Source organism: Ochotona princeps, chromosome 7, assembly GCF_030435755.1.
Source record: "Ochotona princeps isolate mOchPri1 chromosome 7, mOchPri1.hap1, whole genome shotgun sequence".
NCBI lineage: Eukaryota > Metazoa > Chordata > Mammalia > Lagomorpha > Ochotonidae > Ochotona > Ochotona princeps.
In genome coordinates, this window is record NC_080838.1 from 26,151,261 (window position 1) to 26,165,048 (window position 13,788).

General features: G+C 39.7%; 1 protein-coding gene across 1 annotated transcript in view; it reads left to right on the forward strand.

Annotated features, from left to right (window-relative positions):
* Positions 1-13,338, forward strand: part of MFSD8 (major facilitator superfamily domain containing 8) — a 35,351-nt gene extending 22,013 nt beyond the window's left edge. The window contains exons 6-12 of the mRNA XM_004588203.2: positions 418-562; positions 1,323-1,378; positions 5,979-6,087; positions 7,252-7,386; positions 8,887-8,990; positions 9,074-9,321; positions 12,204-13,338. Of these exons, the coding sequence (XP_004588260.2) occupies positions 418-562; positions 1,323-1,378; positions 5,979-6,087; positions 7,252-7,386; positions 8,887-8,990; positions 9,074-9,321; positions 12,204-12,425 (1,019 nt within the window). The 3' untranslated portion in view covers positions 12,426-13,338. The remainder of the gene's footprint in view (positions 1-417; positions 563-1,322; positions 1,379-5,978; positions 6,088-7,251; positions 7,387-8,886; positions 8,991-9,073; positions 9,322-12,203) is intronic.
* The last annotated feature ends 450 nt before the right edge of the window (positions 13,339-13,788 follow it).

The following is a 13,788-nucleotide window of genomic DNA, read 5'->3' on the forward strand; positions in this document are numbered from 1 at the left end:
GCTTTCCCAGGCCACAAGCAGGGAGCTTGATGGGAAGTGGAGCTGCCGGGATTAGAACCGGCGCCCATATGGGATCCGGGGTGTTCAAGGCGAGGACTTTAGCCGCTAGGCCACACCGCCGGGCCCTAAGGTTCTTTCTTTAAGAGAAATTTATTAAACTTCTATAATTGACTTATAGTAATACTCTGTCCCGTGCAATTTTAATATTACAGATCTAGCATATATTTTTATATGCTGTCTGTATACCTGTGCTTTATACAGCGAAAGAGTAATGTTTTTGTCCCTCCTCCAATTGATTTTCTTGTCCTTGTTGAGAATGTGTGATATAGACAGTCGCTTCCAATTCTGTGCTAAATCGTTTATATTTGGTTTGCATATACTGGCTGTCTAATAACTTTTATTTTTTATTTTAATAAGTTTTCCAGACTTGTTTTGCACTCATTGGAGAAAATGGTATAACATGGGAAGCGATCAAGCTGGAGATAAACATGTACACTGCACCAGTTTTACTTGGTGCCTTCCTGGGAGTTTTAAATATTATCCTGATCCTTACTGTATTAAGGTAATTAGATGGATTTAAAAACCAGTCTTGTAGATTGTAAAATTTAACAAACTGTGTCATTAGTAGGTTAAGTGTCCCTATGATGTCTTTATTTGGTTTTGATGTCTATAATTATACTCATATTTTTTAATCAAATTCAGCATGTGGTACTGATCAAATAATAGAAAACCTGATAAATGAGAATAGATTGTGAAGGTCTTTGAATACTGGATGTTTGGTCCTGAGTTATTATGTTTCTTCATAGGAGAATGGCATGAAATACATGTTTTGAGTAGAGTAATTTATTAGTTCAACATTAAATATGAAAGTAAGTATTAATGTATATGACCAGGCTTCATAAAGTTCATGGAAGATTCTTATTAAGCTTTAATTCTATTTTTCCTTGAAATTTTTGAAGCTCCTTTATATCTTCTTATCTATTAAAGGATGTTTTCTAAAACTCAGAAGTTTGCTACTTTATATATTTTTTAGAGTGCATTATCCAGTTATCCTGAAACATTTGTAATTAATGTTTGAAATTATTGAAAAATTTCACATATTGACTACAGTAACTTGTGTAGTTTTGAGTGATTTGGGACCTTTTTCATTTTATGTGATAATATAGGAATTATAACTTATATATTAAGTATATTGGTTATATTGAGGTGATAATAATTTTGTTCCTCAAAAGACAAAGTATATCAGTAATGCTAGTAATCGATTTAAACCGTTGTTTGATATTAAGCATTTTATAGATCCAACGTATGTTTTTCTTTTTAAGAGAACATCGAGTGGATGACTCAGGACGACAGTATAAAAGTATTAATTTTGAAGAAGGTACCATTAACCTGTTTGACTAGATTACTGATGCACTGTCATTGTGTTTCTAATGGTTCTGCCTGTGTGGTTTTCACTTAGATTTTGCTTCTGAGGGCGATTGGGGAAGATCTTCAAAGGAGAATGTTATCTAAATTGATTTTTTAAAAAGATTTATTTTTATGTATTTGAGAGGCAGAGTTAAAGACAAAGAGGAATTTTCTGTCCACTGGCAGATGGCTGCAACAGCCAAGGCTGGGCCAGGCCAAAGGCTAGGAGCCAGGAGCTTCTGTCAGGTCTCCCACATGGGCACAGGAGTCCAAGTATTTGAGCCATCTTTCTCTGGCTTCCAAGGCCATTAGCAGGTTGTTGGATTGGAAGGAAGCAGCCAGTACTCCTAAATCGGTGCTCAAAAGAGGATGCCAGCATTGCAGGTGGCATCTTAACTTGCTAAGCCACAACACCAGCCCCTTAAAGATTTATTTATTTAAAAGATAGAGCAACAAAAAGAGAGGAAAAGACAGAGAGATCTGTTTTCCATCAACTGGCTCACCCCACAAAGGACTAAAACAGCCAGGACTCAGAGTTTGAAACTCTATCTGAGATTACCATATTGGTGGCTGTGGCCCAAGTTCTTGGGCTATTTCTCCATTGCTCTTTTAGGCATATTAACAAGAAATTAGATAGTAACTGGCACTACAGTATGGGATTCTGGCATTGTAAGTAGTGGCCAAACTCACTGCATCACAATGTGAGCCCTTAAATTTACTTTTCTCCTACCTTCCTTCTTTTCTGCCCCTCATCCTTCATTCCTCCATTCCTTTCTTTTTTTTAGAAAAGGCCTGTCCACATCAGCTAATTTATGTTCATTATTGGGAAGAATAAAATCATGGCTAAAAAATGATTTCATCATCTTTTTAAAAAGATGTATGTATTTTTATTGGAAAAGCAGATCAGATTTATGGAGAGGAGGAGAGACAGAGAGGAAGATCTTCAGTTTGCTGGTTTACTCCCCAAATGGCCACCGCAGCCGGAGCTGGGTCAGGCCAACCAGAAACTGGAACTCAACCCCGGTCTTGCACGTGGGTGGCAGGGAGCCAGGTCCTGGAGCCCTCAGCTGCTGCTTCCCAGGGTGCAAGTCAGCAGGGAGCTGCGGTCACCAGCAGAGCTGGGACTCAGTCCAGGCCCCCAGTGTGGGCGGTGGGCATGCCAGGCAGGTCTTAGCCACTGAGTCAAACATCCATCCCACCTGCTAGAAGAATGAGAGAGAGGGGAACAATTTAAGAAGGAAAATTGGCCGGAAAGACAAGACAGTTTTAATTTGGGCCAACCTGAGTATACTGTTATCCAAGAATATAAAACAATCCTGTAAACGTGTTTAAATTTGGTAGTAAGTTTCTTTTTTTTAAAGATTTATTCATTTTTATTGGAAAGCCGGATATACAGAGAGGAGGAGAGACAGAGAGGAAGATCTTCCATCCGATGATTCTCTCCCCAAGTGAGCAGCAACAGGCCAGTGCGCGCCAATCCGAAGCCGGGAACCAGGAACTTCTTCCGGGTCTCCCACGCGGGTGCAGGGTCCCAAAGCATTAGGCCATCCTCGACTGCTTTCCCAGGCCACAAGCAGGGAGCTGGATGGGAAGTGGAGCTGCCGGGATTAGAATCGGCGCCCATATGGGATCCGGGGTGTTCAAGGCGAGGACTTTAGCCGCTAGGCCACGCCGCCGGGCCCATAAGTTTCTTTTTTTTAAAAAAACATAAGTCTTGTGAGAGAGTTGTCAACATTTTAAAAAAGATTTGTTTTTATTGGAAAGTCACATACACAGAGAGGAGGAGAGACAGAGAGGAAGATCTTCCGTCCGATGATTCACTCCCCAAGTGAGCCACAACGCGCCGATGCGCGCCGATCTGAAGCCGGGAACCAGGAACTTCTTCCAGGTCTCCCACACAGGTGCAGGGTCCCAAAGCATTAGGCCATCCTCGACTGCTTTCCCAGGCCACAAGCAGGGAGCTGGATGGGAAGTGGAGCTGCCGGGATTAGAACCAGCGCCCATATGGGATCCTGGGGTGTTCAAGGCGAGGACTTTAGCCGCTAGGCCACGCCGCTGGGCCCATAAGTTTTTTTGTTTTTTTTTTTTTTTAAAACATAAGTCTTGTGAGAGAGTTGTCAACATTTTAAAAAAGATTTATTTTTATTGGAAAGTCACATACACAGAAAGGAGGAGAGACAGAGAGGAAGATATCCTCCATCCCATGATTCACTCTCCAGGTGGCTCTAGTGGTCGGAGCTGAGCCAATCTGAAGCCAGGAGCCCAGAGCCTCTTCCAGGTCTCCCACGTGGGTGCAGGATCCCAAGACTTTGAGCCATCCTCAACTGACCCCCCAGGCCACAGGCAGGGAGCTGGATGAGAAGTAGGGCTGGTAGATTAGAACTGGCACCCACTTGGGATCCTGGTGTGTGTAAGGCAAGGACTTTAGCCACTAGGCCATTGTTCTGGGTCTGGTAGTAAATTTCAAAGCTAAAGAAACAAATATGAAAGTCGTCCAGTAAAAACACTGCAGCAACGTAGAGTGGAAAAAATGGGAGATGAATTAAAGAATTAAGTGTCACAAAATACTATTGGATCTGGGGATGGGTGGATGAGAATGTCTGAAAACCTTCCAGGTAAAAAGAAGGACAGGATGAATGATGATGTAGTGCTAGCAGTGGTTATAAACTACCTTTTCAGAAAAGAAATAAGGGTTAAATAGGTTGTAAACACTAATGAGCCATCTATTCATGAAATAAGAAAGTTAAGAGGGCAAGACTGAGAAACTGAGAAATGCAGAACAGCTAAGAAACAGTCTTCAGAAGGGCATAGCAGTATACATCAGTGTCTTACTAACTTTCATGTGCTTAGGAATTACTTGGGAACCTCGTTAAAATGCAGATTCTCATTCAGTTAGCCCGGAGGGAGCAGGCTTCAGGGTGTCCAGTTAAATCTGAAGAGAAGGGGATCTGGCCTAGTGGTGATGCTGCTGGCTGGGACTTGTGGGTCCCATGTTAAGGTGCCTGGATGTGAGGTGCAGCTCTGGTTTGACTCTAGCCAGCTTCCTGCTGATGCATACTCTGGGAGGTAGCAGGTGATGGCTTAACTCAGTGGGTCCCTGTCGCCCATGTGGGTCGCATGGGTTGGGGTCCCAGCTCGGGGGCATATGGAGAATGAACCAGTAGATGGAAGCTCTCTCTGTTTCTCTGCCTTTCAAAGGGGGAAAAAACTGAATAGTATGTTTGGATTTCAGCTAAACAACAAATTAGTATAAATATCATACAAATATTTCACTGGGCATTGCTATACTTAAATTTTGAATATTGCAAGGAACATATTTGTACTGACAGTTGTTGTATTTTTGTTTACTAAATTTTCCTACTGTAGTGAGATCTAGAGAATCTAGGTTTATAACAAACTTGGTATGAGTTGATGCTGCTGCCTACACAATGAACTCTGAGCAGCATAGCTCTAGAGCTGTGGTGTCCCATACCGTAGCCACCAGTGACATGTGGCTGCTTGAGTTTAAGCTAAAATGCTGCAGGAATTATTTCCCATCACATTCGATACACTCCGTAATACTCCCCTGGTTCATGCCAAGTCGGTGGATAGATGATAAAACAGCTCAAGGGATTTGATATTTGGCAGTAGATGTGTATGGCTATGTATTTCTCAGTTATAGCAGGAATGACTTTTACTGCATGTGTGATGTAACTAGAATTCAAGATGAGAACTTGGCACGCTTATTTTATTCTAACTTTAAAAATTACCATCAGTTCCTGGTTCTGTCTTTACAGGAATATAAATGATAACATAAGGATTTTTATATTAATTTCCTAGGAGCATTGAAATTCAAAATATATGTCTATTAAAGTGAGTCTCTATGAACTGATTTAATAAGCTGAGTTCCTGAAATGGTTGTAATTTTCAAGTTTAAGTATGGTAGAGAAATTTCTGCAACTGAAATTTAAAGTCAATGTAGTTGGCATAAAATCATTTAATTAGAAATTCTATTTTGAATTAAAAGATAAAAATGAAAAATCAAAATTTTCTTTAGATATATAATTGAAGCGTATCTCTAGGGAATGAAATTCACTTTACATTTCCAGGCTATTTAAAAATGTATCTTTTAAGATTTTTTTTTTTATTATTGGAAAGTCAGATATACAGAGAGGAGAAGAGACAGATCTTCCATCCACTGGCTCACTCCCCAGGTGGCCGTAATGGCCAGAGCTGAGCTGATCCCAAGTCAGGAGCGAGGAATTTCTTGCAGTCTCCCATGTAGGTACAGGGTCCCAAGGCTTTGGGCTGTCCTCCACTGCTTTCCCAGGCCACAAGCAGGGAGCTAGATGGGCCAGGGCATGAACCGGCACCCATAATCAGATGCCGGAGAGTCCAAGGCAAGGACGTTAGCTACCATGCTTGGCCCTAAAAATAATTTCTGTGATACATTCCAATACTTTCAAATTTCTTTACAGCTTAAAAAATTATTTTAAATTTTTAGTGAGATTTTCTATATGTAATTCTACGTTATTTTATCATCTTAAAAATTAGTTGTATAATTAATATGATATTTCTCCTGTTTTCTTCAGCACACACAGATGAAATTCAGTTTCCCCAGGGAAGTATTGACCAGGTTGCTGTTGTGGCCACCAATGTTCTATTCTTTGTGGTTCTATTCATCTTTGCCCTTTTTGAAACGTAAGTTCTGTTCTGTTGTGTGAATTAGGTTATAAAGTTAACTTTATTTTTTAATGTAGCATTTATGAAGCAAATAGCTGTTATGCAGCATAGTGTATTAAGCCACTACCTGCAGCACCAGCACTCAGTACTGGTTTGAGTCTGTACTATTCCACTTCCAATCTTGCTCGCTTCTAATGTGACTAGAAACATGGCCCAGTGAGAGACCAGGACGAAGCTCCTGCCTCCTGGCTTTTGACTGGCCCAGCCCTAGCCATTCAGGCCGTTTGGGGAGTGGCCCAACATATGGAAGACCTCTGTCATAGTTATGCTTTATATGACGAATAAGAGGCCCAAGCACTCGAGCCGTCTTCCACTACTTTCCGAGGCCAGATAGGAATAAGAGCATCCTGGACTTGAACTGGCACCTGTATCAGATGCTGGTGGCTCTACCCACTTTTCCGTAGCAGTAGTCCAAATATTTTCAAAACTTTTTTTCCTGTGCCACCATGAGTTTGTGGTGCTTGTATTTTTTCAACTCTTGTAAACTATGTGTTATTTCCATTTGACAACACGATTTACTCATTTATTGGTACGTTGTGACTTTTAGGTCAATACATGTGGATTTGCGTAAATTGTTGATTTTCAAATTATTAAAGTAGAAGAAACTTATTACTGATCTGATTTTTTTGGTGATCTTTTATTTAGTCAAAGAGACAACATAAGGTGTACCCTTTTAACTATTCTTCAAGTGTACAATTAATTGGCACCAAGCACATTCATTATGTTGTATAACTGTCATCACTAGAATTGAGGAATTACTTTAAGAGGCTACTTCAAACCAAAATAGAACCATGATTATTTAGTTGTGATACAGTAGTAGGAATTGTGATGAGTTTGGTTTATTTTTGCTATTTTTCACACTCTGTGCAGCATGGCTGTATTACATGTGTAGTTAAAATAAATACTAAAAAGTGAAAATGTAAGTAGGCAAACCTAGTAGTTTTTATTTGCATAACAACCTCTGCATAGAATGTGTTCATATTTTGCTTCTTTAGATATGGTGTCATTATTAAAAGTGTTACAAATTCTTGAATATGTATCATTATTAAAGTTTATATTTATTTGTACATAAAAATTATCATGATTGAAATAGAATAAAGAATTTCTTTTTGACTTTCGTAGCATCCTGACTCCATTAACCATGGACATGTATGCCTGGACTCAAGAACAAGCTGTGTTTTATGATGGGATTATACTGGCTGCTCTTGGAGTTGAGGCAGTTCTCATTTTCATGGGAGTTAAAATACTTTCTAAGAAGTAAGTTAAATGTTTTCATTTTGCTTCAGTGTTTTGTTTTTGAAAATGAAATGAGAAATAAATCTAGCAGTACAAACGAATATACCAGCAAAATAGCTTAAATTGTTTTTGTTTAATAATTAAATAAATTTTCTCATTATATGTTAGTTGTAGTCTTTGAAAGTTTGCAAGCAGATCTAAATTTTATTAAGAGAGTATACTTTTATACCCTATCACATTTCTTTGGTAAAGCAATGTGTCTTACTGTATAATTAACTGTTTATAACTAACTGTCTTTTAATATATGTTTTGCATATTTTATTTGAAGTATTTATAAAAATATATTTCACAAAACATTGTCCTTGTATATATGTTATGCAACACAAAAGATTTAATGGTAAAGTTTGAAAAGTTTTGGTTAAATCATTGAATGTATCCCAGAATGTCAAAGTCTTTAATACCTATGCACCATATCATTATTTTGGCAAAAAATAGTATATCACCTTTCTCAAAGTGATCAGAAAATACTTTTATTTTAGTTTTATTGTAATTTATTTTATTTACTTTTATTATTATTATTATTTTATGAAACAGAGATATAGTTGAGCCCATGTGCTTGAGCCCATGTGCTCATATGAAGACTGGGACGTCCTGGACTCCTGGCTTCGGCCTGGCACAGCCCCAACCATTGCGGCCATTTCCAGAAGTGAACCAAGAGGTGGAAGATCTCTCTGTCTCTCTGCTTCTTCCCACCTCTCTCTTTGTTTTAAAGATTTATTTTATTTTTACTGGAAAGTCAGATATACAGAGAGGAGGAGAGACAGAGAGGAAGATCTTCTGTCTGATGATTCAATCCTCAAGTGAGCACAACGGCCAGTGCTGAGCCGATCCAGAGCCAGGAGCCAGGAACCTCCTCCAGGTCTCCCTCACGGGTGCAGGGTCCCAAGGCTTTGGGCCATTCTTGACTGCCTACCCAGGCCACAAGCAGGGAGCTGGATGGGAAGTGGGGATATGAACTGGTGCCCATATGGGATCCTGGTGTGTGCAAGGCGAGGACTTTAGCCACTAGGCTACTGTGCTGGACCCAAGTAAACAGATTTTTAAAAGTTAATAATAACAATACTATTATACCAAAAAAAAATTTTAACATCAAATATCCAGATGATACTTAGATTTCCTCTACTGTTGAAGGTATTTTATTTGTCTTATTTTGCTTAATGTTGTTTTATTTCTCAGTTTGCTCTTTGATTCAGGTATTAGAGTTGTTTCTTTCTCCTTTACAAGTTAAAGAAACCAAAGTGCACTGCAGCTTTTCACATTTTAAATCTTGCTCAGCTTCTACATTTTCTGTCTTAGATCTAAAATCAGTGATTTTTCTTCGTTCTGTTTAATGGGAAATTATATTTAGCAATCATTATCTAATTGATCAGTAAGTGTCCTGACACCATTTTGTAGGTAGTTTTTCAGAAAGAACTGTGTTTCAGTGTTTCATTTTAACATTAAGGTTATGTTCTTTCACAGAATTGGTGAGCGTGCTATTCTTCTGGGAGGACTCCTCGTTGTGTTGGTTGGCTTCTTTATCTTGTTGCCTTGGGGAAATCAATTTCCAAACATTCAGTGGGAAGGTATACCCATACAGAACTCTAATCTTGGCTCCTGTTCATTGAAAATTGCCAAGTAGTACACAGTATTTATTTTGTTTTTCTAGATTTACATAATAACTCCATCCCTAATACCACATTTGGGGAAATTATTATTGGTCTTTGGAAATCTCCCGGAGAAGATCACAGTGAAGGACCAACTGGCTGTCCAATTGAGCAGGCATGGTGCCTGTACACTCCCGTCATCCACCTGGCCCAGTTCCTCGTGTCAGCTCTGCTCATTGGAATAGGCTATCCAGCCTGCAATGTCATGTCCTATACATTATATTCCAAAATTCTCGGACCAAAGCCTCAGGTATGCCAGCTACCCTGACATTGCAGTTGTATGCAGTATACTTAGTAACACTTAGAATTCTTTTGACTGCTTTTTTCTCATACACACTGTTTTAAAATTTTTAATTTTAAAAGTTATTTAAAAAACACATTTAGCATTTAAAGATATAATTTAGATAAAGTTTACAAGATTTAAATGCTCAAATATAACAAATGGTACCCTAAATTAGAGCTCAAAGATGTCATGAATTCATAAATTATTAACTCAAAATCAGGTTCACAGACAAAAGCCTGAAACCCACGTTTCATTTTTTTTTAAGATTTTTTTAAATTTATTTTTATTACAAAGTTAGATGTACAGAGAGGAGGAGAAACAGAGAGGAAGATCTTCCGTCTGATGATTCACTCCCCAAGTGAGCGCAACGGCCGGTGCTGCGCCAATCCGATGCCGGGAACCAGGAATCTCTTCCAGGTCTCCCACGCGGGTGCAGGGTCCCAAAGCTTTGGGCCGTCCTCAGCTGCTTTTCCAGGTCACAAGCAGGGAGCTGGATGGGAAGTGGAGCTGCCAGGATTAGAACCGACGTCCATATGGGATCCCGGGGCGTTCAAGGCGAGGACTTTGGCCACTAGGCCACGCCGCCAGGCCCCACGTTTCATTTTTTTAAAGGTTCATTTTGTTTATTAGAGACAGAGTAAAGAGAGAGGGAGAAACAGAGAAAGACAGAGAGAGAGAGAATCTAGCTCCTGCTAGTTCACTCCCCAGATTGCAGTAACAACAGGCTTGGCCAGGCCAGTGCCGGGGTCAGGAGTTTCTTCCAGGTCTCCCATGGCGTGGCCAGGGGTCCAAGTGCTTGAGCTGTATTCTTCTGCTTTCCTATTTGCACTGGGAGGGAGCTGGATGGAAGTGGAACTGTCTGGACTGGACCCACATGGGATGCTAGTACTGCTGGCAGCAGCTTAGCACATTATTCCACAGTGCTGTCCCATGAAACTCATTCTGAAAATAGATGCTAGTAAGAACCAACATTTATACTTTCATTTAGATCAAGATTTAATTCCTTTGTTTTCCTTTAAGAAAAAAGTTTATTTATTTTTATTGGAAAGGAAGAGCCTGGGCCTGGCAGACGGTGGGAGCCAAGACGCAGCTGGGGACCATGGGGGTGGCAGAACTCAGTTATTTGGGCCATTGCTGCTATCTTCCTGGGTTTGCATGAGCAGAAACCTGGGGTCAGGACCCAGGTGGTGCTCCAGTGCAGCACACACATATCCTGTCCACTAGGCTAAATGCTTGCCCTGAGAGGATTATGGATTATTTATAAGGGAACATTGTATTTCATTTTATGTATGTACTATAATTTACTCATGACCATTATTATATTATTGAACAACTTAGAGTATTCCCATGATTTGTTTCTAATTATTTTTAATAGTGGTTATTTAAATGGCCATAAAAATAAATTTACCATCTTTGTCTTTAAAAATTATACTGGGTTGGACATTGATGTATCATTTAAGACCCAGATTATGGGCCCGGCGGCGTGGCCTAGCGGCTAAAGACCCAGATTAGGACCCTGTATTCCCCAGTGGAGTAGCCAGGTTTGATGCCAGCTCTGGCTTCCAGCTCCTTGGGGACATGGACTCACGTAACAGTCTGTATTGTGTTCCTGGTTCCTGGCTGCAGTGCCGAACCTCGCAGGCAGCTGGAGAGCGAACCCGGGCTTAGAAGTTGTTTCTCTGCCTCTCAGATAAAGCAGACTTTTTAAAAAGTAAAAATAAATTAAAATGAAACTAATATCTTCACATTTTCAGAGCCTCTATTGAAAGAAGAGAGAGAAATTTAGTAGTTGTGAGGCCCGGCGGCGTGGCCTAGCGGCTAAAGTCCTCGCCTTGAAAGCCCCGGGATCCCATATGGGCGCCGGTTCTAATCCCGGCAGCTCCACTTCCCATCCAGCTCCCTGCTTGTGGCCTGGGAAAGCAGAAATTTAGTAGTTGTGTTTTCAAGCTATTAAGAATACATAAGACATTTTGATAATAGTAACTTTTCAACCAAAAGATTATATTTTCAACTTTTCAAATTTAAGAGTAAAAGCATGTTAATTATAAAACTGATACATGATGGTTGTAACAAAATTAAGCTAATTTAGAAAGATCCGTAACAAAAAATGAAGGTTCCTCTTGACTTCCCTGCAGCAGATCACCACCATTCAAGTGAACCTCTGAGACATTTTTGTCTGCCTTTATCCATACTCGTGTCTTTAAAAAAAAGTAATATTTACTTACATTGTTTCTGCATCCTGTCTCTTTTTTCCTGAATACATTACAGCTGTTTTTAGACCTTGCTTCATCTTCCAGACAACTGCTGAACAACCTAATCATTAAATGCCATGATTTATTTCCTCCACCTCTGACATTTAAGTGGCTTTTGGTTTGGGGCTATAAAAAGCAAGACTGCCCTGGACATTCTTGGCCAAACTGCATGGATTATGGTGTGTGATGCCATAGTGGGAGTGGCAGAGAGGGACAGTAAGTCAGCCAGACAGCTTCCAAACCCTGAGACAAGTTGCTAAACTTTGTTTCAGCTTTTGCATTTATTAAAAGGGAATGGCACCTGTCATCAAAACTTGTGGCTATTGGAAACAATATGTGCAAAGCAGTGTCTGACATATTATGGATATGAGGCTTCAACAGACTTTACATTTGTCCATTTTTATACCTTTTACTTTCCCTGAGCTAAAGTTATGTAAGTGTATTGTTTATTTGTTGTGTTTATAGTGAAGAAACTTAACATATAAGATGAAGAAAGTGGTTCTTCAGAGTTTGCCATAGCTTGATCATAGTATTATTTTTGTTTTAAAAATACAAAGTTTGCTCATCACTGGCTTGTCCCACCTCACTTTCCCACAGGGTGTGTACATGGGCTGGCTAACAGCTTCTGGAAGCGCAGCACGGATTCTCGGGCCTGTGTTCATCAGCCACGTGTACAGTTACTGGGGTCCGCGATGGGCATTCAGCCTGGTGTGTGGAATCGTGCTGCTCACCATCACTCTCCTGGCAGTGGTTTATAAAAGACTCATTGCGTTTTCTGTAAGGTATGGGGGCAGTCAAGAGCAAAAGGGATCAGAGTAGAACAACTTAAAAGGCACTGACACTTCCTGCTGTGGGGCTCTGCTGACTCTGCCAGGAGCCAGTCTCCTAAAGTCAGGCTGGGGAGCCACTTATTTTGACTGACAAGAGCACAGATTGGATAACAGAAGGAATCTAACAGGGGATTGAACCTGCTAGGTCTTGTTAGGACACTAAGAGTTGTAACTTCCTTATCTCAAAAATGAATTCCAATAACACTTTTGAGGGGTTGCGTGAATTAATGAGAGGGTAGACAATTATACTCTGAATAAATGTAGGAAATAAGTGTGAAATTATGCATTTTAATAAAAACTGCACAGGTTTCATGAAAATAGAGTATGCAATAGGACTAGAAGGTTATATATGAATTAGCTACAGCAGAATGAAATTGTAGATACTTTTCTACTTAAATAGATATTTTTATTTGATGGTATTTTATTTAAAATAAATTTTATATGAACAGGTTTGCATTTGGAATAAAAATCAAAAACCTTAAATTTTTATTTAGCAGGCCTACATTTTATGTTGTCTTCGTTAAGTCCTAATTTCACTTTTGCACCTGTCTGTTTTCAGTTCAGGATTTCACTAACACTCAACATTAATACATGAGTAAGAACAATGTTGGTATTTGACCATATAATGCAAATATGTGACAATAAAGGGAATTAAGAGATCCAGATCAATTTTAATACATTTAATAGAGCTGACGACTTTTAAGTGCTAATCAATGAATTTTTAGAAATTAACACATAAGCCAGATTATGTGTTACTGTATATCTACTCTAAATAGTAAATGGTTTATTAAAATCACTAGTGTTGGGCCCAGTGAGATAGCCTAATGGCTAAATCCTTGCTTTGCACACACCAGGATCCCATATGGGCACTGGTTTGTATCCCGGCTGATCCACTTCCCATCTAGCTCTGGGAAAACAGTCGAGGATAGCCCAAAGCCTTAGGACCCTGCATCTGCAAGGGGGACCCAGAGGAAGCTCCTGACCCTGGCTTTGGATCAGCTCAGCTCTGACCATTGCGGCCACTTGGGGAATTAATTAGTGGACAGAAGATCTTCCTCTCTGTTTATCTGCCTTTCCAATAAAAATAGATAGGCAAAAATAAATCTTTAAAAAATCACTAGTGTTTTTCAACTCCCTTAAATTCCTTTTCCCATTTTTCAGTGTCAGGAGGAACACAACACTTCTCAACGTGCCCACACAGCTACTCAGAGCTGCACTTTTAGGTGGACGTTCAACAGCCCCAATCTAGTCAGAGTAATAAGAGTAACAAGCATTTGGGGCTGACAGTTTTTTTTTTTTTTTTTTAAGATTTATTTATTTTATTACAAAGTCGGATATGCAGAGAGGAGGAG